General features: G+C 56.1%; 2 protein-coding genes across 2 annotated transcripts; one reads left to right on the top strand and one right to left on the bottom strand.

Annotated features, from left to right (window-relative positions):
• The first annotated feature begins 395 nt into the window (after positions 1–395).
• On the top strand, positions 396–12,875 carry LOC128848902 (D(4) dopamine receptor-like). The gene is made up of 2 exons (XM_054049165.1): positions 396–8,018; positions 10,449–12,875. Exons 1-2 carry the CDS (start codon positions 7,103–7,105, stop codon positions 10,757–10,759), a joined length of 1,227 nt encoding a protein of 408 aa, XP_053905140.1. The 5' UTR covers positions 396–7,102; the 3' UTR covers positions 10,760–12,875.
• Positions 12,876–15,190: 2,315 nt separating this feature from the next.
• LOC128848986 (sulfotransferase 2B1-like) lies at positions 15,191–20,878 on the bottom strand. Its single transcript, XM_054049294.1, has 6 exons — positions 20,707–20,878; positions 19,238–19,446; positions 18,433–18,559; positions 17,656–17,750; positions 16,947–17,127; positions 15,191–16,352 (listed from the first exon to the last, which is right to left on the bottom strand). The coding sequence occupies exons 1-6, from the start codon at positions 20,843–20,845 to the stop codon at positions 16,237–16,239; spliced, it is 867 nt and encodes a 288-aa protein (XP_053905269.1). The 5' UTR covers positions 20,846–20,878; the 3' UTR covers positions 15,191–16,236.
• Between the last annotated feature and the right edge of the window lie 1,766 nt (positions 20,879–22,644).

Below are 22,644 nucleotides of genomic sequence, written 5' to 3'. Positions count from 1 at the left end.
CGTGGACTCACCTTAAAGCAACTGAGCAAACAGCTCCCAGTTTAAATGGGAGGAGGTTGGGAGCAGGCTAGTTCAAGGGACAGATATTCAGCGCTGGATCTTGTATCCCAGTGGATCTGGGAAATCCTCCAGTGACAGAGCCCCTCTTTCTTCTCAGTAGGGGGCCCTGTGAGCTGTGCTGGAGGAGGCCTCAGTTCCTGGGTGTGTGGGTGGATCTCAAATATTGGACACTAATCCTGCATCTGTTCTATTGGACAGCTTTTTTGCACACACCTTCTGAGCATCCACAGGGTCCATTTTAAAGTAAACCCAAGCTCTCACCATTCAGGGAGGGAGGAACCCTGACCATTAAAAAGCAACTGATTCAACCTTTAACCAAATCTGGATTCATTTTCATTTATAAACTGCTGGGACTTGACCTCCCAGTTAAGGGAAGATCTTATACATAGAGGTGAGGATAAAACTCAGGTGCAAATACATGCAAGCATGTGCTTTGGTGGGCTGAGAAGGGAAACACTAATGAACAATTTCCAGCTTTGATACATCTGAGAGGTCTGGTGCTGAAAGCAGCGTATTAAGGATGGATCCCTGGCTTTGCAGGATCTCCAGGAGAACTCTTCACCCTGGCGCTTATTAATCATCAATAACTCTCAGCAAGGCAGAGTTTCAAAAGACACACATGGTCAACCCTGAAATGTGACTGGTGGATTTCACCTCAAGGGCAGCATTCAGATGCTAGACCTGCTAACTCTCGTGTGGTGGAACCTGCTCCAAGTCCTCATTCAGTGTAGTGCTCTGACTGTGCACATACAGGAATGCGAGGAGGGACTGCCGCTAATTATTAGACATTGTGAGAGACGGCTCATCAAACAGCAATGAGAAAACACTGTGCCTGACCTGGAACGAAAGGCAGAAGACGCAGAGACGGTAGGCATCACATGATGAAGCTACCTGCCCCGGGATCAGTAATGGACATGGGACCAAACCCCAACACAATCTATAGCTCTGTCCTGGATGGATCGGGCCTCTCTGCCAGAGACGCGAGGGGACCAACTCTTTTTACATTTTGGCAACACTTGCCCTGCTTGTCGTGCCAAGAAAGTCTCATTCAGTTGAGCTGAGTTTGCAATTCCAGAGTCAGAGCCCTCCCTCGGTTTCTCCATCTGTCTCGTGCCTCTTCACTAGAAATGCTTTGCTCCCACGGGTGCTCCATAGTTGAGTGGGGACAGCATTGCAACCTCACCTCCTCTCAAGGAAGTTTTTAAGTGGAGGCAGATTCCCCTGAGGTCAACCCAACAGTGGAAAAGGGACATTCTGGACCCTCTCCCATACAGTTCTTACTCCTGGTTGTATTAAAGGGCAATGACGCTAAGAAAAGTGTCCATGTAAAAGCCGCCTCTTCTTGCTTATCGGTTAACTCCCCGCATGCCTGCTCATCTGCCAACTCCACTGACGGTGGACTCTACTGCCAGTGACAGGCCTGAGTCAGAAGGAACCCAGATTCATTTGGGGATCCCGTGGCAAGTCTGCTCTGTAACGTGAGCAGATCGGTCCTGGGTGCTATCAAGGCAGTCTCAGCATGGAATCCTTTAATGTCATTTTTACAGTCACTTTCCAGCGGATAACCACAACATAAGGATCTAGCTGCACAACTAATAAGGATTATTCCTACAATGTAAGTCTCCTGTGACCCAATCTGCCCCCAAGGAGAAGGATTCAGCATCAGAAACAGAGATATTTACAAACTAGAACTAGAGAGCCTATTTTCTAGGTGCTAACTTGACTCATTATAGACAACTTAACCTTTGGCTGCTGCCGTGTAAACCAAAAGGCGAGCAAATTAGATAGCAGGATAAAAGGGACCAGCTGTGCCGATGAATGTTCAAAAACCAGACAAATCATCCAGCCAGACTTTAAAAGAAACATTTCTCCCATTAGATCAGAGGCCCAGTTCAGACAGACCCAGAAAACTTCAAGCACACATCACACAGGGGACTCTAGCTCTACAGAACAAGGACAGGTGGCTTTTTTTTCATCCTAAGGCAAGTGGAAATCCACACTTGCTATGGAGATTTTTGGAGCTGGTCTGAAAGAAATCTTTGGGGCACTTCAACAGGGTATTGGGAGCAGCAGGGACTCCTTCAGGGACACGGCCCACATCCTTTCTGGTATAACCACCACCAACAAACCAGGCAGAGCGAGTGAGCACTCAGCACTGATGCAGAATGGTCTAGACAAGGGCTGAGGACCAGCCCCATTACCCTGGATTCCTTTGCTAGAGACCATGAGAAACTTTTACATCAAATCAGAACAGAGAGGGTCCTCCAGGGGGTTTTCTTCTTGTTACTGAGCGGAGAAGTGAGCCCTCCTGGAAGCTGGTAGTGGGGACAGGAGGAGCTTTTTCTACAGGCCACGTACACTCCTATTTCAGTACCCACCTGTTGAACTGTACTGGGTCCTGAGCACCTCTCTCCCCCACTGCAATTGCACCTCCGAAGTGCCAGCCCCGTGAACCAAGAAATGTTCTCAGTTCAGACTTGCCTAGAGCCATTTTTTCCATTGGAGGTGTTTGAAGGAACTTAAACAATAGGACTGTCTTTGCAGAGACATAGCTAAGGAAGTGGACGTGGAATTGGAAGCTGATGATAGCCGAACAGCAAGGCTCTCAGGCTGTGCTCAATTGTGCTTCAATAGGAAAGACTCTGATTCAAAGACATCTCTTATGTTATAGGGAACGAGCTTTAAAGAGACTTTAATGAAAGCACCTTTTCAAAATAATGAGTCTAATCTCTCTGCCTAGAGAAGCTAGAGAGAAAAGCAAACAGCCAGGGAATTGTAGCCTATCATAATCACTGCATGGATCACACTCCACAAATCCCTGATAAATTGGGGCTGTCAGACATGTTCCTGTTAATAGGCAATTCCTGCCCCCACACTACTCAGTTAATATTGCACAAGGAATGACAATGCTCACCAAGAATACATGCTTCTCAGACACGGTTGTACAGATTGTCTGGTTCCAAAGCTCCACTGTCCCAGGTTCTCCTGCACCCCAAACAAAGGACCCGAGATAATAAGACTGCATGGGACATGTTTGGCCACATATTCGGCACCATCTCTAGCTGGTTCATGTCAACGGCAGCTTCTCAGACTCATTTCTAGAGAGCACTTCCATTTCTTCTGTTCTTGTTTACTCCACTGATACCCTCACCTATCCATAAAAGAGCTCTCCATAGGTCTTAGTGGGACCCTGCTGGCTGGTAATTCACAGGACAACCCAAATGCTCCTTCCAGTAGCAGGATTGAAGAGGCACACACCATGCAGCCCACTACTCAGATGCTTTTGGAACATCTCAGATGGAAAGGCTGACAATGCCCCAAACCCACACTGCTGCTAACAGGGAATACCCCCTCTGCTCCATCGTATCAGCCATCCTTTCCCATGATGGGCAAACTCCAGGCAAAGAAATCAACCGGGCCATGATGTCTGGATTTGGTAATGGGGGGGGGGAGGGGACACTCCCCTAAACATTTAAGGCTTTAATATAATACATTGCCCTTCCCTAGCATCTGTAATATGGGAATCTGAAAGAGCTTCACAGACACTGGCTGAGCTCCACAACTTCTCAGTGGGGTGGATTACTCTCCCTTTGCAGCTGGGGAATCAGAAGCGAGAGAGATTAGGTGACTTACCCCTCATCACGTGGGAAGTCTGCACCAATGCAGGAAACCAAATCCAAATCTGTTGCAGCAGGTTTCCTGCCTTACCCACAAGACTTTCCGTCCTCCTATACATGTCCTTACACCTGTACCTGTGCCCGCGTGCCTTGTCACTCCAGCTATCCTCTGGCCAGGACGGATCATATTCAGAATTTCCGACCACTCAGCAGCCCTGTTTGGCTAACCAGGCTCAATGTTTGCCTCCTGCGGCATGTCACCTCTGCAGCACTACCAGCCTGGCAACCATCTTTAGGAACCCTACCCTTGCTCTCAATATCACTTACTGCCTCTTCAATTCTGCTGCCAGAACACTGGGAATGAAACCCGCCCAGCGTTGCGCTCTCTTGGCTGCATCTGGTCCAGTTTAATTTCCACTGAATCCTAACAGCAAATTCACACGGAGGTGATAATTGACAGACTCCTTGTGCCAACATAACCAACCACTTTCAGCATCCAAACATTAACCACGCAGGGACTCTTTCCAAGCTTTGTTTGTTACAAAACATGACTGGCATTTTATGGGCACTGGCACATCTGTCTGGAAAATCAGAGCACATTGAGTCAGGCAAAGGGTTAGAAAACAAACAGATATAGGAGCAAGCTCACAACACACTTCGGCTTGACTTAAAACAGCAGTTCTCTTCCACCCAGTGCCAAGGATCCTCAAGGCAAAACTCCATGCCCTCTCTCAGTCACCCAGGTTGTGTCACATATCCAGGGGATACAGCCCAAGTGGCAGTGCTTCCTGTGAGCAGTTTGAAGAGGAGAGGAGGTAAAAACCTTTGTAGGGGAGTTAGAGTACCTTTCCCCGGGGAAAACTCGCTTGAAAACTGTCAATCAGGGGAGTGTGTGTAAAATTCTGGGCTGCAGTGCCATCCACTTATCATCTAGGTTCTCACATTCCCCTTTGCATTGTAGTGTCTTCATACAGGATCAGAGGGTTGATTTGCATTAGAGTGCCTAGAGGCCCCAGTCAAGACCAGAACTCTGCTGTTCTGGGCACAGCACATAGCAAGAGATAGTTCCTGGCTCAAAGAGCTTACAAACTAATTAGACAAAGGATGGGAAGGGAAACAGGGTAAGTTATTTGCCCAAGATCATACAAAATAGGCCTGCTGCAGCCATTGAAATAGAACCCAGGCCTCCTGACTCCCCATCCAAAGTCCTAGCCACTAGACTGTGCTGCCTCTCAGCTCATCTTCTTTCATGGATGCAGACAATGCATTTTCTCTGCTTCCTAGTCTCTTACCAGGATAGGGACTTGTATGACAGGAAACTGTCTCCAATCTCTCCCTAATACCTGGGACCAATACAACTACAACATTGCACACAACAAATGGTCTGAAATTCAACCCGAAAAGGCAGAGGTGACAGGGGAAAGCAGTACGTGAATCTGAGAGGGTGCAATCCGCCCTCTCTCGAGCAAGAGTGCCTCCTTTTAACAGTGGGATGTACCGTCTCCTGGTTCTTTTGGACTCCCAACAGCCTATGGAAGCTGAGGTAGTGGTGATGGACACTAGCATTTTGCACTGGGCTAGGAGGTTATGATTTTTCTTCTTTAATACAACCCCACCACAATGATCCATGCCTTTGTCTCTGCCATGCGAGACTGCTCCAAAGTGGTCTGCATTGGGGGTTACTGAAGCTTCAGCTGGTGCAGAACGCATAACATATTTGCTTGCTGTTAGTCGTATGCACATAATCATCCTGGGCTGGTAGGGAGAACTGGCTTCCTATCCCCTTCAAGATCCAATTCAGAGCATTGATTCTGTTCCAGATCCTGGCTATAAGACAACAGCTTTCTATGAACCATGCCTGTAACTGAGATCAGCTGAAGGACTTCTTGCTGATACAGACCCAGTAATATTGTATGATGGGACCTTTAGTCTCTAAACTCTGTAGTCTCTAAACTCTGTACCCTAAAAGACAAGGGTGGTTACAATCTGTTCCGTTTTAGATAAGAGACATAGCCCTTGGGCTTCGGACACATTGCCAGCATAGCTCTTGGTTGAGCAGACTGGTCAAACCAACGAACATGAACAGGGTTTTTCTGCACAGACATCCATCGCCACAGGGGATACATCGGGGCATGATGATGATGAACCAGCTCAGTGAGTACTGGGCCTTACTAGAGCAGGGTGAAGGAAGCCCATGGATGGGCAGTTGGAGCTGCCTTCAATGCTCCAGTCAAGAGAGGTGGCAAATCTTCAGTGGAAGCTTTTCTCCAATAAATTCTTTCCTTCGGCTGCTACTGATACTGAACAGTTTTTGCCTCAAATATCAAAGGGAAGGATCTTGTGCAGAGATAAGAAGCAGTTACTCCACTCTCACAATTGCTTCCTAGCTAAATCAACTTGGATAAAGACCCAAAAGAGAGCAAACTGCAGAAATTCTTGATTTCATCCCTATTGTTATCCCACATGTGAGAAATCAGCAGTCCATTTCCTGCTGCCTCTTCTGTTCCGGAGTATCTTCACTTATACGAAAGCAACACTGCCTTCAGTTTAATTCACCCGCCAGCTGGGCAAATTCCTGGAAACTCCGATTGCTCTATCAGATAGTCTAACTGAAGAAAAGCATCAAGAATGCAAACAGCTTGATGGGCATCACACTTTCATTTCATCAGCTCAAAGTAAGAGTACATGACCAGCGAGGAAGCATGGGAGTCAGGCTTCGGGTTCTCTTCCCAGCTCCGCCACTTAAATGTGTGACCCGCGGAAGATGACATAGAAAGGAATTTTCAAAAGTGCCTGTATGGCTTAGTCCTGCTGACTTTCAATGGGACTTGTGCTGATAAACTATGCCGGCATTTTTGACAATCCCATTCTTAATCTATAGGTGCCTCAGTTTCCCCATCTGTACAAAAATGGATGATGCTGAGAAATCCACAGAAAGGCAAACTGTTTACACTGAACAGTCAACACACGTTTCAGCGATGTGTTTTATTTAGGGATAATGGCACAATAGGGAGTGACTGTGTCATAGACAGGCATGACTCCAAGGACTCATACTCAGTGTTGAACAGGGCTGGCTGAATTCCTTGCTTCGTATTTAATCTAAAGATGTGCATTTATGTAGTAAGCTCCCTTCCTTGTGGTGTTTCCCTTTAAATCTTCCAGTGGAAGCTGACAGCTGGAGAAGATGTTTGGGGACTGGGACAAAACCTGTCCAAAGTTGCGTGACTTACGTTTTGCTCCGAGGACGCCCTATAGCCCCTCTCTGATACCACTGGGATACTGGTGGACCCCATTTCTACCCACACCCCCAGGCGCCGCTCCAGACAGCGCCCACCTTTCCCTGGGAGCCCAGTCCCCCCGCCCCCAACCCGGCCGGCTATATAACGCCCGGCCCCGGGCGCTAGGCCCCCGGGCGGGAAAGGAGCATGCTCAGGATGGGAACCCGCTTCCCCCTCCTCCTCCTGCTGCTCGCCAGCGTCCCCGCCTCCCGCTCGCGGGGCTGCTGCGGGGGGAGCGGGGCGCCCGGGCCGGCGGGGGCCCCGAGGGGGGAGCCGCCGCCGCCGGAAGCGGGGCCCGGCGACGCCCGGAGCGGCAGCCGGCGGCTGAAGCTCGGCCTCATCTGCGCGCTGGGGGCGCTGGTGATGGTGAGCAACGGGGCGGTGCTCGCGGTGCTCGCCTCGGCCGTGGCGGGCTGGAGCCGCAGCAGCCGCCTCACGCTGCTCTCGCTGGCGGCGGCCGACGCGGCGCTGGCGCTGCTGGTGGTGCCGCTCAACCTGTACGGCGGCCTGGCGCGCGGCGCCCCGCCCGAGCCCTACTGCCGGGCCGCGGCCTTCCTCAACGCCAGCGTCTTCGGCGCCTCGCTCTACTCGCTGGCCGGCGTCTCGCTCGAGCGCTACGTCGCCGTCTTCTTCCCGCTCCGCCACGCGCGCCTGCTGGGCCGGCGCCGCCTCGCGCTGCTGCTGGCGGCCGCCTGGCTGGGCCCCGCCCTGCTGCTGCTGCCCGTCGCCCTGCCCGGCCGCGCCGCCGTCCTGCGCGTGCGCTTCTCGGCCGCCGCGCTGCTCTGCGAGCCGGACTACGGCTCCAACGCCGCCTACGCCGGCCTGCTGGCCGCCGCCATCTTCTGTCCCGCCGCGGCCACCGTCACCTTCGCCAACCTGCGCCTCTGGCAGGCGGCGCGCGCCCAGCGCCGGCGCGGCGACGGGGCGGGGCCGCCCGGCAAAGGGGCGGGGCTGAGGCGGCTCCGCCTGCTGCAGCTGGACGCCGCCTCCCGGGTCCTAGTGCCCGTCGTCGTCGCCTTCTACGTGTGCTGGGCGCCCTGCATGGCCACCATCCTGTACAACGGTGAGAGTCGGCGGGGGACTATGGGAAAGGGGGGAGCGGTAGGGTGGGGCGGGGGGATGGGATGGGGAAGAGGGCGGTGGGGATGGAGGAAGGGGGCGGGGGCAGTGGGGAAGGGGGAGGGAGGAAGGAAGGGCAGGGGGATGGGATGGGGAAGAGGGCGGTGGGGATGGAGGAAGGGGGCGGGGGCAGGGAGGAAGGGGGAGGGAGGAAGGGCAGGGGGATGGGATGGGGAAGAGGGCGGTGGGGATGGAGGAAGGGGGCGGGGGCAGGGAGGAAGGGGGAGGGAGGGAGGAAGGAAGGGCAGGGGGATGGGGATGGAGGAAGGGGGCAGGGAGGAAGGGGGAGGGAGGGAGGAAGGGCAGGGGGATGGGATGGGGAAGAGGGCGGTGGGGATGGAGGAAGGGGGCGGGGGCAGGGAGGAAGGGGGAGGGAGGGAGGAAGGGCAGGGGGATGGGATGGGGAAGAGGGCGGTGGGGATGGAGGAAGGGGGCGGGGACAGTGGGGAAGGGGGAGGGAGGAAGGAAGGGCAGGGGGATGGGGATGGAGGAAGGGGGCGGGGACAGTGGGGAAGGGGGAGGGAGGGAGGAAGGAAGGGGGAGGGAGGGAGGAAGGGCAGGGGGATGGGGATGGAGGAAGGGGGCGGGGGCAGGGAGGAAGGGGGAGGGAGGGAGGAAGGGCAGGGGGATGGGATGGGGAAGAGGGCGGTGGGGATGGAGGAAGGGGGCGGGGACAGTGGGGAAGGGGGAGGGAGGGAGGAAGGGCAGGGGGATGGGATGGGGAAGAGGGCGGTGGGGATGGAGGAAGGGGGCAGGGAGGAAGGGGGAGGGAGGGAGGAAGGGCAGGGGGATGGGATGGGGAAGAGGGCGGTGGGGATGGAGGAAGGGGGCGGGGACAGTGGGGAAGGGGGAGGGAGGGAGGAAGGGCAGGGGGATGGGATGGGGAAGAGGGCGGTGGGGATGGAGGAAGGGGGCAGGGAGGAAGGGGGAGGGAGGGAGGAAGGGCAGGGGGATGGGATGGGGAAGAGGGCGGTGGGGATGGAGGAAGGGGGCGGGGACAGTGGGGAAGGGGGAGGGAGGGAGGAAGGGCAGGGGGATGGGATGGGGAAGAGGGCGGTGGGGATGGAGGAAGGGGGCAGGGGCAGGGGGGAAGGGGGAGGGAGGAAGGAAGGGCAGGGGGATGGGGGCAGTAGGGTGCAGCAGGGGGATGGGGATGGAGGAAGGGGGTGGGGGAGGGAGCAGTGGGGAAGGGGGAGGAAGGAAGGACAGTGGGGGGGCAGGGGGAAGTGGAGTGGGGCAGGGAGCAAGGGGAGGGGATGGGATGGGGCAGGGGACAGTGGGGAGGGGAAGCGAGATGGTGTGTGTGGGGTGAGGTAGGTGGGTGGGGGAGACATGGGGTATAGGTAATGGAAACAGGATGAGCTGCGGTGGGTACTACACTCTTACAAGCCTATGCCCAGGGTTTGTGCTGGGCTCCCTTGGCGAGCAGGGAATGGGACCCTTACACAATAAGGATGGAAGAGGTTAAGTGGAGCTCCCTCGGGTGTGTGGGGGTGTGCGTGTGTTTGTGTCACGCCCAGGTTGGCGCAAACAAACTGCCCATGCTTTTATGATCTCTGAGCTTTTTAAGCCAACCTCCTCGTGTCTTTGGGGATCTGACTTCTGTGTGTAACCTGTGGGGCTGGCAATACTAGGATCAGCCCCTGCTGGGGAGGGGCACCTATTATTAGGTGCACTTGCCCTGCCCTTGGGGGGGGGGGGGAGGGGAGGGGAGAGGAGAGGAAGGGGTAGCTCAGTGGTTTGAGCATTGGCCAGCTAAAACCCAGGGTTGTGAGCTCAATCCTTGAGGGGGGCTGCTTAGGGATCTGGGGCAAAATCAGTACTTGGTCCTGCTAGTGAAGGCAGGAGGCTGGACTCAATGACCTTTTGGGGTCCCTTCTAGTTCTGAGATAGGTATGGCTCCATTTAAAAAAAAAAAAAAAAAAGACCCCAAACCAAGGGGTGGTTGGGAGCCCCGCTTGAAGTGGCCTGGCTTTGAGTGCTTGCCTGGGAGAGGCGAGGGGTGAGGAATCCTTTGCATTGCTTTTGGGGATGGGGATGCTGCAGCAAAAGGGGGCCAGTAAATACCTAGATCTTGCCCCCTAATACGAGGGCCAGGGATTCCTTCTCTTGACCGTTCCCCCTTCCTGTAGTCAATTGGTGCAGCAATTGGGAGACTTGGTTTCCCTTCACCTCTGCCCATGTTACAGGTGAGTCGTGGGCTCAGCTGGGGCAAGTGAGGGTCTAGAATGGGAGCATCACACTAGTGAGCCTGGGTTGGTGTGGTGCAGAGGCTGCCCGCAATGAGTGGGGAAGGACCACCGGGTCTCACCCCTGGGCATGAAGAGCCCTGTGTAATGTGGGGAACGCTCACCTGGTGCTCTCCTCCTTGCAGCAATCACAAAGGACCGAGTCCACGAGTGGCTGGAGTTTGTGGCCCTGTGGCTGCCTAGCGGCAGTGGCTTCCTCAACTGCTTTGTCTACTTCTGGACCAACCGGAACTTCAGGCACAAGTTCCAGAAGATTGGGCACAAGCTCTGGGGGCCCTGCAGCCGAGCCAAGTGGGAGCAGGACGTGCACAGGATGGTCACCATCAGTGCAGCGGTGGAGAGGAGCAGCAGCCAGCCTGCTCTCCCCCCGGACCGCTCCTGCAGTGGGTCGTCCACCAGCACCTTACTGCCCAGAGAAGCACAAACTAGCCTATAAGCTACTTGGACGCTTTCTGTCAGCTGCAGTGTCTACAAAAGGCCGTTGCTGTGCTGGGTTCTAGACAGCGCGTCAGGCTCTTTGTGGCCTGCAAGATGTGCGACCGCCTGGCTTTGTCAAGAGCCTGGACACTGCTGCCTCCTGCTGGGGCTCGGGCTCTGGGGAAGGAAATGGTCAAACCTCACCAGAGGAGACCAAGCATCTTTCCGTGAGCTTCACCAAATGGTGTCGGAGAAATATACAGAGTGTTTGGGTTAAGGAGCCCTTCCTGGGAAGGGGTTTTGTGTGGGGAAACTGGTCACAGCATGGACGTGAGCTTCTGCTGTGAAAGAAACAGGACATTCACTCGGAGCAAAGTGCCCTGAACCATCCCAGCTAGGGGCAGAGAAGGTATAAAGTCCCTGCTGCCCGACAGCCCTACTCTTGGATACTGTAGATCACAGGCAACTCCCTCTCTGATCAGTGCAGTGTGACAAGGTCTCCCTCTAAGCCAAAGGGGACATGGTTCTCTCCCCGGCAAGCCAGGTCACTCCAGAGTACCTGATGGGTTGGCAGTAATGGCTAGTGCCAGGTGTGCAGGAGAAGGCTGGGTGAAGTTTAAGGGCTGAGGGGAAGGGGTGAGATCCTGACTGCAAAAGGGACTGTCAAGCAGGCATTACAGTTCATGCCCCATGGCGATTACACCTGCCGCGTGATCACTTCTGGAACCTGCCCAAGGGCCTGCTGCTCTGCCTGCAGACTTCATACCTCCACTCACTAGGTTCGGATTCTGCCTCCTGCTCTGTTTGCCATCCCAGCTGGGTGATCCTCCTTCCCCTCCCCTCTCACTTCACGGGGACCCTGGACATAGAAGGACACAAACTCACTTGGGGGGGGAAATACTTTTATATAATTTAAAAGAGAAAACTGCAGCTTCTGGTGCGACAGTCTGTCTGGTTTTAACACCGTTTTACCTCTGCCAGCCAGATGTTGGGGGGGGGGGGGGGGGGTGTGGTTTAGAGTAGGTTTTAGTTAAATTGGATAAATTCTCATCGTCTGTGTGTTTGATCAATCTGGACAAAGGACTCAGGTCACGGGGTGGAACTTCAGGGAGCCCCTTGCTGACAGCATTGGGTGCTCTCCGAAACTGTGTCCTGTGTAAAGGAAGAAGCAGCAGGCTGATGGGTAGCCTCACTCCTCCACTGTATGGCTGGGGTTTTGCTAGGCTGAATGTCCCATCCTAATTGAAGTATCCCCTCCTGAAGCTCCCTCTCTTGCACTTTGCTGGCCCACTCCCCAGAAACAGGTGAGGAAATTAACGTTTTGTAATTAGTTAACCAGACTTTTAGTGACTTGGGCTGGTAATGGAGACAGGTCAGGAGATGGAGCTCATCCTCCATTCTCCTCTCACACTTCTAGCCAGACCAGAGGATTAAATGAACAAACCCAGAAAGATGAAGTGAGCAAAAAGAACATGTAGCAATCTGGGAAGTGCAGCTGTGGTTAAGGCCCTGGGCAGTTTCTTTGCTGTTTTGCAAGGTGAATTCTTCCAGCCCCTGAAACCTCCCCATCCAGGGAAAGGCTGGCTTTTCCCCCATTGTCAAAAAATATTAAGTCTTAAAGTGAATGTGTGATGTCACAAGGAAAGCAGTAGTGTAGTAATGCTGTGTTAGAGCAAAACGGCCTCTGCTCTCCACTGTGACTTCAATTAGAGAATTTTTCTCTTAATGTTGGATTGTAAATAGCCATTTTATCTGTTCTCCCTCCCCAGTGTTCCTGCTGCTTGTTCAGGGCAGGTTCTGACCTTCTTCTCCCCCCACTCCCAGTGATTTATACATCAGGGACCAGTGGAAACTGCATCAAATTGAAATAGTATTTGTAACTGACTTGATCAAGTGTGTATTGTAGTGGATTTGGAAAAAGCTGTACTGTGGAGTCTCTTCTGTCCTGTATGCACCAAACCCTCTTTAAATGCACAGTGTTTTTTATTACTGTCTAAGGTATATTTTTATCTCTTGGGTTTGGAGCTGTATGTAGGTAGATTCCCCCCCCCCCCTTTAAATGTTATATTTCTGGGGAAAAAAAATTATTTAAAAGGACTGTAAATACAAAATAAAGATTTAGTTATTTAACTTCAGGCTGAATGTGTTTCCTTGGCTGGCTGCGGACTGCAAAGGCAGCAAATCTGACAAGCCAAAGAGGTCTGGAATAGGAGAGGTGTGTTCTGGCAAGCACCAGTTTTTGGCAGGGGTTGTGGAGTTCTCAGGACTCTGAAGTAGGCCTGGGGAGAAAAGCACCAGAGGTGCTTGCAGTGTAATGTAAAGGACAATAGCACTGCCGGATCTAGAGTACACTTGGCTGGAATTACAATAAATGAAAAGTTATTTGGAGGGGGGAAGCCTCCATGGTCTAGAATAGGATGGAGACAGTTCTGCTCGTGCTTTCAAGCTTGCATGAGCAAATATGGGTATTTTACCACACAAATTAGGTGCACAAAATGCATGTGCTGTTGGGTACCCATCTTGCTCTTAAAAAATCTGGTCCCTAAAACCTCCTTGACGCTTTGAATTCCTGGGCGGGTAAAACAGCCCTGACACTCATGGAACTGAGTGAGTTCCAAACTCTCTGGGAAGAGAACTGACGTTCTAGTAACATCAACCTGGCCACCCTGTGCACGTGCCTCAAGGCTTCATTCTTATTTTTAAATGACCAGCTGTCTTCAGAGAAGGCAAGGCAGCAGCCAAGTTCTGTGCAGCTTCATGTGACATTTTATGTAGAGCATTTAATCAGCTAGTTTGCATAGCCATCAACTTCAGCTTCCTGTACATCAGGGCTCTAGGGCTGATAGGGCAGCTTGGCTGCATTGAGGCCTCTGTTACTCCTGAGGCCATTCTGCGCTTAAACAAATAGTGTGCACAGAATTTTTTAAATTCTGCAAAATTTATTTGTCAAATAAATAAGTGGCGGGGGGAGCACAGGCCACTGGCTGCACAGAGGTGGGAGATCACTGTGTGGCTCCCCCACCATGGGACATGGATTGAGTGATGAGGCAGCACCCAACCCTGACACAGCATAAGGACATGGCCTGCCCCTCCATGCCAGGTGTGGACGGGCAGGCTCAGCAAGGCAGGATCCAAGTGTGTGTGTGGGGGGGGGGGTGTCCAGGTGTAGGTTGAGAGGGTTCTGTGTGGGGCAATCTGGACTGGGTAGGTGGCTCAGTGGGGAATCTGGATGCACAGGGGCTTGGGGGGGGGCAATGGGTCTCTGCAGGGGGTCCAGGTGAAGGTGGTTCGGGCTCAGTGGTGGGGGTCTGGGTGTGGGGGGAGATAGAGCTCATCAGGGGGTCTTGGTGTGTGGGGATCAATGGGGGGGGTGTCCAGATGCTGGAGGAGTGGGGCTCAGTGAGGTGGGGCTCCAGGTGCAGCTGGTTGGAGCAAGGTAGGGTGGGGATCCAGGTGCGGGTGGCTTGTTGGGGTGGTGCAGGGGGAGTGGGGCTTGTCGGGGGGTTCGGGGTGTCGGGAGGGGTGAGGCTCAGCGAGGGGGTCTGGATGCACAGGGGTTGTGTGGATGGGGAGCAGCTTACTGTACAGTGATCTGTCCTCCTGCAGCTGAGGAGCGATGGGTGCAGGAACCTGGGGAGGGGGAAAGGGATTTGCAGAACTTCCTACAGCTGGGGGTGGGTCTGACCTGGCTCTGGATGCCATGCGGGGGTTAGCCCTGCTTTTAGCAGGGGTTTGGAGTAGATGACCTCCTGAGGTCTCTTCCAAACCATATCTTCTATGAAAAGGAAGTCCTATCCTCCCCAGCCCAGCCGGGACTAGCAGGGTAGGAGCCACCAGCCATGTCTTCCCCGGTCCCGCCCCCTCCCCCGCAGTAATTTATCTCTCTCCTGGCTGCTCTGGGCACCCGAAACAGACTGCTGGGGAGGGTCTCATGACTGCTCTTGGGGCTTCCCTTTGCTTCCCTATCAAAATTACTTTTCTGCGGGGAAGCAAAGAAATCGGTGGGGAACATAAATTCTGCACATGCTCAGTGGCACAGAATTTCCCCTAAGAGTTCTGTTTGTCAAAGGCGCAGCCATAGAGCAAACTCCCTTCACCCTGATCTCAGGGGAATAGGGGAAAGCAGCTTCCTTTAGGGCAAAGGGGGGGGGGGCAGTTCAGCTGCCATGGGGTGCCTTGCCTAGGTCTTCCAGAGGTGGGTCTGGCATTGCTTCACATTTCCCCAAGCCTCCCTGCCTTGTTTTTTTCAGTGGGAGGCCATGGCCCCTTGCCCTGGATATGGGTTTGTGTTTCAATGCTGTACTAAGCTCACCTGTGTGTGCTGGGCAGTGCCTGCTGGCCCATGTGAATGCGGTGTCATGTCTCTCCCACCCAAGACCCAGTGGGAGACACTGGCATACCTGTTTGGGCAGTTTGATGGTTCTCCAAAGAATTCACAAGACACTTTCCATAAACAAAACCATTCAATAATTAAACCTAACACTCCAATACAAAAGCCAGCCCTGGCTCTGATGGGGCGAGTGACACCCCTTGCCTCCCGCGTGTGCTCAGCACTGTCACCATAATATACAACTGTGTCAGTTAGACAAATCTTAAACCTCGGGTGACCAGACAGCAAGTGTGAAAAATTGGGATGGGGTAGGGGGGTAATAGGAGCCTAAGTAAGAAAAAGACCCAAAAATCAGGATTGTCCCTATAAAATTGGGACCTCCGGTCACCCTACTTAAACCTGCTGGCTAGGCAGGGCCTGCAGGCTGCCCCTTGAGCCAATGGGGAAAAGCCTGAGGGGAAATCTGCTGCCTTCCTATATATAAATACAGCTTATCTTAAACGCTCTGGTGAGAGTCAGTCTGAAGCTTATCTTGCTTGAAGACGAGAGAATCTTGTGATGATTCACAGGAATTGCACGCTGGCCACCAAAGCTGTGTCCCTCCCCATCCCCTGGGGACGGTTCTTCCTTTTTTGGTCACAGTGGGTGTTTTGCAAAGTCTGAGGAGGGAGGGAGTGACTCCGCCGAATCAACGTCCCCCATCAGGGCCTCCAGCAAGGCTGCTGCCCTGGCTCCCCTCTAGGGGAGTGGCACAGCCTAGGTCGGGGCAGAGATGGGCAGCCCAGTGGGCACTCACTTTTGAGAAGGGCTGGGGAATGGTGCTTGTTGCTGTGTGCGGGGTAACATTCAGCAGGGCGGGGGCTTGTGACCCTGGTTGTGACCAATGCATTGCCCCCATGATGTTCCATCCAATCTTCCTGTGTGCCTTCCCCCCACACACACGCTCCCGGTACCTGCAGGAGAAGCCAGGGGCCTTGGTCACCTCCCTAGGGCTGTGACTGGCACAGCCTTCTCCACTGTCCAGGACTGGCTGGTGGGGGCCCCAGCACACGTTGCCCAACAAAGTACATAGCTTAGAGTTTTGTTCCCCCCATCCCAACGGTGGACAAAGCCCCTGCCCTGCCTGCTTAGCCACACCCCTTGCCAGCTCAGCCCCCCCCCCCCCATCAGTCCAGGAACCAGCGGAAGCGTATACTGGAGTCCTGCATCTCCTTCTGGTAGATCTTGTGGAAGAGCATGTTCTGCAGCGGGGTGAAGTGGTCTCTCCAGTCTCCAACTGTCCCTAAAACAGAGAAGATGCAGAGTGAAGCTGGGTACCGGCCCAGAGCCAGGCGTGCCAGCCTTTCCCTGTCAGGGCCCAGATACCATGGTGATGGGCGCAAAAAGCCTCTCGCGAGGACACGCAGCTGTGGGATTCACTCTGCTCCTCAGCAGCCCACTGGGGATCAGCTCGGGGTGCAGAACACCTGCCCCCAGGAGCACGGCATCCTGTCCCTCCCCGCCCCAGCCGGAACGCTGCCGGGCAGCCCTGTGACGGTTTGCTAGCAGTCCATGGTGGGAGGCGTTACCAGGAGTTCCTTCAGCCAAGCCTAGGTTACATCAGCCCCTACCCATTGTCATGACAGCAAGTGTTGTGGGCACACAAGCGAGCAGGGCTTGCCTGGCTCCTTCTGACTCAGCCCGTCTGCCCGAAGGGGCGGCTCACGCCCATCCTTGGCTCCCATCCAGGGGCACCCACAGAGCAGCGAGCTGGTTCCATCCTGCCGCAGGGGTTGGAGGCTCAAACAGTCGGCAGAGGGGCAGAGGCCAGGGGATGAGCCAAGGCCCTTTACTGCCGTCACTCCCCCGAGGGGAGGCGGCGGGGCTGGGACCGTACCTTTCCTCATGAACCTGCCCTGGCTGTGGTCCATGATCTCGCAGGGGACGAGCGTGTAGTTCACCATCGCATTCTCGCGCATGGAGGAGAAGCTGCAGTGCTGCTGGATTTCTTGGATCTCCTCCGGCTGCAGTGGGCAGCCCAGCCAATCAGCAAGCCGCTCGACCGAGCGCCCCAGCTCCTGCAAAGCCGCAGCGACCAGCACCGTTAGTAAGGGGCACCCCCAGGGCAGGACGGGTGAGCAGCCAGCGACTGGGGGGGGCTGGACCCTTGCTCTGGGGGCTCTGGCTCAGCCAGGAGGTGTCGTGTGAGTGGGTCCAGGTCACAGGTGGGGGAGGTTCATGTGCCGTTGGCTTTGCCCCACAAGTGCCCCATCTGCCCGGTGCTGTGCTGGGCACCAGCCCGTCGCCAGGGGATGGGGCAGCACCCCTGATCACCCCGGGATTCCTGTCAATTGCTGCCACCCAGACAGCTGGGATGCCACAGGCGGTGTCAGGGCGAAGCAGAGGCTGCTGGGCCTTGTGGGGCCTGCGACAGATGTGGAGCCATGTGGGAGTTGGCGGCTGTCGCTGTCCCTCATGCCAAGGCCACCCGTGGCCTCCCGGAGCCCAGACAGAGCTCAGCTCCCAAAGCGCACACCGAGGGAGCGGCTCCTTCAGCCGGGCCATTCGGCTGCCACCCAGCAGACGGAGCCCTCGGGCTAACTCACCTTGTGCACATCCTCGTAGGTGATGTAGAAGAGCTCCAGCTCGGCCTGCTGGCTGAGCCAGCCCTTGACGTGGTCGAACCAGGAGCCGTATTGCACTGCGGGGAGGAGAGAGGGTCGGGATCGAGAGGCGACTCTGGCCGTGGTGCAAACGGCCCTGGGAAAGCTCCTGCTCCCCCCCCGCGGGGCCCTCCTCCAACCCCACGCTGAGAGTACCCTTGGTTCTGACGGCAGGGCCCTGGCAGCCTGGATCTGTCCCTCACCCCCTCTGGCTCAGCTGCGCCATAGCCCCTCCCCAGAGCACTTCCTGGGGTGCTGCTAGGCTCAGGCAAACCCCCAGGAGTGTGCCCAACAGGACCGTGGAGGGAGGGGCAGCCACATCCCTGTAGGGGCCAGCACTAAAAGCAAGCCTGCCTTTGCACAGCAGAAAGCTGGCTGCCCTGGGCTCGCCACTGCCTGTGACTGGGCGGTAGCTAATTCTCAGGCTCCCGCGGACTGCCTGAGCCTCTGAGCCGACCCCCTAGTCACCCTTTGTGTGGTCTGGGCAGGGCCTAGCACAGGGACTACAGAGCCAGGCCTCCTAAGCTCTGAGCCCAGCCACCCCCTTTCCCCCCCCCCCCATTAGAGCTTGGGTGAGTCACGCCCTTCCCCTGACTCGGTTTCTCCAGCTGTAAATGGGGGAGGTGGCACTGGCGAGAGGCGGCGAAGCCTAGGGCGTTTGCAAAGTGCCCGGAGCTCTCTAGGGATGGTGATGGAGAAGGGCAGGGGATGCCCACTCACCTGTGCCATCCAGGAAGCTGATGAGGAAGTCCTCAAAGGAGCCAGGGTCTGGCAGGAACTTGGCCATCTTGTGGAAGTGATAGAAGGAAACCGCGACGTCCTTGGGGTTCCGGGCCATGTAGATCACCTGGGATCAGGAGCAGACAAAGGACATCGGCGTCAGACAGACACGCAGACAGGAGGAGCAATGGCCACGTGCTCTGCCCTGCCCCTAGCGGGGTGGTTCCTCCCAGCTGCTCTGAGCCGTCAGGATTCGACCCCCTTTCCAAGACACCAGCTCCGGGATTGTGTCCTGAACAAGGTGGTGGGGCCCAACAGTGAAGCCTTTGGAGCAGAGAGGCTCCTTACACCACCCCAGGGGCTCAGCATGCAGCCCCCCCCCCCCAGTCCACGCCGTGGGCCCTATGCATGGCAGTAGGGTGATTCCTCACTTGTAAATTACCTGAGTCCACAGAAAGCCCCAGGGCAAGCCCGCTGGCTTGGGGGAAGCCCCTTTCAGCCACAGGCTCACTCAGCCAGGGCAGACCAACCTAATCTAATGCAATCGCCTTGGGGCTCAGACCGAACTGAGGGAAACGCAGCCATGGGGGGTCCAGGCAAGCTCTGGCAGCCATTCGAGTTGTCTCCGTCTAGCCCCACTGCTGGGCAGGCTCTGGGCGCATGGGCAGAGCACTCGGCCACGTCCTCGCCCCACGCTGGAGATACAAGCCACAATAGAGCTGCCCCCAGCAGAGCAGGGTGAAGAGCTTGTATCCCCCTGCCTGGCCCTTCCCTACCCAGCCCGTGTCAGGACGCGGGCACTCACTTTGGCCTTGGATTTCCTGAGCGCGGGGGCCAGGACCTGGCAGGGGAGGTGTGTGGTGATGAGGCGGGGCCCGCTGGTCTCTTGCAGCAGGTCCTTGGAGTACGTGTGCTCCAGCCAGGGGGCTCTGTCCCAGTTCGGGATGGTCTTGGCTGCCTCAAGGTCCCCCTTGCTGTGGATCAGGGTCAGGATCTCCTGCATCCAGGTGGTGCCTGGAGAAGAAAGGCAGAGGTCTGTCCGTGAGCTTCCCCAGGGCTCCTCCCCTGCCCAGAGACAGAGCAGGAGGGATAACCTCGGTCAGTGGGCCTGCCTGGAGCCCGCCCGCCCCTCAGCACCAACACTCCCAGCATATTCCGCTTAGCAGCCCCCAGCCCCTGCGGCATTCCCCCTTCAGAGCAGGGCTGGGTGCTCCAAGAGCCGCCTACATAACGGAGAATTCCAAAGAAGTGGCGCGATGTGAAGGTCAGACACAGGCAGTCATAACACAGCTGGGTTTATTGACATCTGCTGGCCGCCGGCCCAGAGCCTGGAGTGTTTAGTCAGCAGGGGTGGGCTGGCGTCGGCTTAGCGCTGGTGAGGTCCTAGTGGTGCATTCCTGAGCAGCATTCCTCCCAAGTGAGTTGATCCAGGCCAGGCCTGGGCCGAGGAATGCCCAAGCCAAGCGAGGGGCCCGTGGTCCTGGGCTAACCCAGCCAGTTACTGGCCAGCTGGAGCCTCACAGCCTGGGAAGTCAGGTGAATGTGGGGTCCCCACAGCCAGCCCCCTCCCCAGGCGTCTCAGTGCTCTGAGCGGAGCGTGACCTTGGCTGGAGTGGGACAGCGACTGCAGAGCCAGCTCTGTGCCAGGGGCGTGTCTGCACTTGGCTTCGACCCAGGAGTCATTGCAACGGTCTGGAGACCACCCCACTGCCCGTGCTTGCTGGGAGCCCCCCTGCACAGAGCTGGGGGGGCCCAGCCTTAGACACTCTCCTCCCGCCAGGCACCATCCAGCACGCTGCAATGGGCCCCCGGGCTGGACACAGCTGGCACTGGGGGCGGTTAGGGTGGGAATGCCTGGGGCTGGGGGGAGGGGAACTTTGCCAGCCCTGCTGCTCACAGCAGGCGTCGGCAGCGCAGCCGGTGGCAGGGGTCCTGTTACCTGGGCGCTCCCAGATGCTGCTAAACCTGTGGGGAGCAGAGCCTGCAGCCCGTCCGGCTGGCGGCAGAGAGCTCTTCTCCGAGCTCCGGGGCCAGCCGCAGACAGAGCCCTCTTCCCGGAGGCTCTGGCAGGCAGCTTCTGCCCCGTTCACAAGCGGGGCCAGGGGCCGGATCGGTGCCCATACGCCAGCCGCGCTGCCCGGGGGACAGTTCAATGCGAACAGGGTGAGACGCGGAGGGCGATCCAGCCCCTGCCCTGCCCGCCTGGGGGGCAAGTGCCGCCCTGCCCGCCTCCTAGCGCCGGCCCCTGCCCGTCAGCGGGGCGCCGGCTCTTACCAGACTTGGGGTAGGTGACAATGAGCACATCGGTGTCTCGGAACTGGAAGCTGCTGGCGAAGCGCAGGGACTCCTGCGTGTGCAGGTGGCCAGGCAAGGCGATGCCAGCGAAGGTCTCCGTCACCTCCAGCCTGGCCATGGTGAGGGCGGGCGGGGGCGTCTGAGCGCTCCCAGGCGCCAGCGGCTTAAATAGCTGGAGAAAGAGGAACCCTCCCTTCCTCCCCCCCCTCTGACGGGCTGGGGGCGGGGGTGGGGCTGGGGCAGTGTCTCCGGCTCTTCTGTTTTGACTCGGGGCTTGTCTCAGAGGTGAAAGTAAGCGGGTCGGGTCCGGACTGGACCGGCTTCCCCAGCGGCGATTTAAAGGGCCCAGGGCCGGGCTCCCCGCAGGGGTCGGAGCTCCAGGCCCTTTAAATCCCCGCCCGAGCCCGCCGGCCGGAGCCCTCCCGTCCTCTTAATAACCCCGCTCGGCGAGAGGCAGGAGCTGTGTCGGTGGGAGACGCTCTCCCGCCGACAGCACTGTCCGCACCAGCGCTCAGGTCAGTGTAACTACGTCGCCCGGGGGTGGATTACCTCGGAGCGACAACGTTATACCAAAGGAATTCTGCAGTGTAGACCAGGGCTTAGGGTGTGAATACTGACCTCAGGGCAGACTGCTGGACCCTAAATTGCCTGTGAGCTCTATAGGTCCATTTCACCAACCAATTCTCCAGTGTAAACCCCTCAGGCACTAGAACAAGGAGTCAGCCAGTCCCCTTGGGTGCGCTGCTCTGTCTTGCCACCCAGGTGAGCTGCCTTTGTGACAGATGGGCCTTTACACCAAGAATCAGCAATATTCAGGTCAAGGCTAGTCACTTACCGCCCCTCAATTGCACGTCAGATCTCACACCAAAGACAACACTTGTGGCCAGTCCTATAAAAATCCGTCTCAAGATTGATTATGTAGGACAAGGAAACAAGACAGGTATTTACAAGGCTACAGCAGCTAACCATATACACACAAATGAGTTCCAGTTGTAAATTGCAAAAGGTAATAGAAGCTCCTATGCTCAGCAAGGTCTCTATGTTCTCTGGGGCTAACCCTGGCCAACCACTGGGGAGCTTTTCTTACGCTCGGGGATCCTTGCCTCTCACAGTCCAAGCAGCATACACAGGTCCTTCTTCCTATCCCGTCTCACCCTCTGCTTGGAGTTGCAAACTCAGTTGTTGGGAGGAATTCACTTGCAAGACGGCTTCATGGGGGGGTGGGGGAAGAGCAATCAGCAAAGTCTTTTGTCCTCTTTGATGTTCCACAATAGTTCGTCTGGTGTCCACGGCGAGGACATAACCCCGTCTGCTGCGGGTCAGCACTTGACACTAATGTCTCTCTCCTGGCTGGTGAGTTGCACACGGAGGCTTATAGTACAAACACTTAACTATTACCGTACCATATGGGACATGGCTATTATACGTGAGATTACTGTAGGCAGCAACGTACCAACATCCAATAAAATCTAAGCACTAAGCACATAGTTATAAGTCTAAGACCTATTTTAACAATACTGACAGGCCGGTGAGCCAGACTGATTCCAACTGTGTTTGTTGGCGTTCAAGAGAGTCCTGGGGACCTTGGCAGAAGCAGGCACCTGGTCAGCCAGCATCACAGAGCAGCTCACACTACGCTGTCCCATAGACCAGTCACCCCATCAAGATCTGGGCCCCCTTGTGCTGGGGCTGCCCCTGCCCAGCCCCCTGTAACTGGCTGATTCCTCACAGGCCCCATGGCAGAGCTGGGTTGGAGGGAGTGATGGGGGCTCTCCAGGCAGGGGGCTAAGGGAGGCAGGATGACCTGTGGTGGGAGAGCAGGCAGTGCTGGTCGGGTAATGGGAACTTTGGAGGGAAGCTGAGCCCAGAGCAGTGCGGGGGCTCAGTCTGCCCAGGCTGGGAGCCCCAGGTTCCAGC

This window comes from Malaclemys terrapin, chromosome 14 (genome assembly GCF_027887155.1).
Source record: "Malaclemys terrapin pileata isolate rMalTer1 chromosome 14, rMalTer1.hap1, whole genome shotgun sequence".
Taxonomy (NCBI): Eukaryota; Metazoa; Chordata; order Testudines; family Emydidae; genus Malaclemys; species Malaclemys terrapin.
Note: the sequence above shows the minus strand (reverse complement) of the source record. Positions and strands in the feature narration are given on the sequence as shown.

Bases quoted from the DNA above. Each gene is read 5' to 3' on its own strand.
- LOC128848902 (XM_054049165.1), top strand. From the start codon at position 7,103: ATGCTCAGGATGGGAACCCGCTTCCCCCTCCTCCTCCTGCTGCTCGCC. The intron at 8,019-10,448 runs GTGAGAGTCGGC...TCCTCCTTGCAG, and splicing joins GGCCACCATCCTGTACAACG to CAATCACAAAGGACCGAGTC.
- LOC128848986 (XM_054049294.1), bottom strand. From the start codon at position 20,845: ATGGCCAGGCTGGAGGTGACGGAGACCTTCGCTGGCATCGCCTTGCCT. The intron at 19,447-20,706 runs GTAAGAGCCGGC...TTTCTTCTCCAG, and splicing joins TGTCACCTACCCCAAGTCTG to GCACCACCTGGATGCAGGAG. The intron at 16,353-16,946 runs GTACGGTCCCAG...TCTCTGTTTTAG, and splicing joins GGGCAGGTTCATGAGGAAAG to GGACAGTTGGAGACTGGAGA.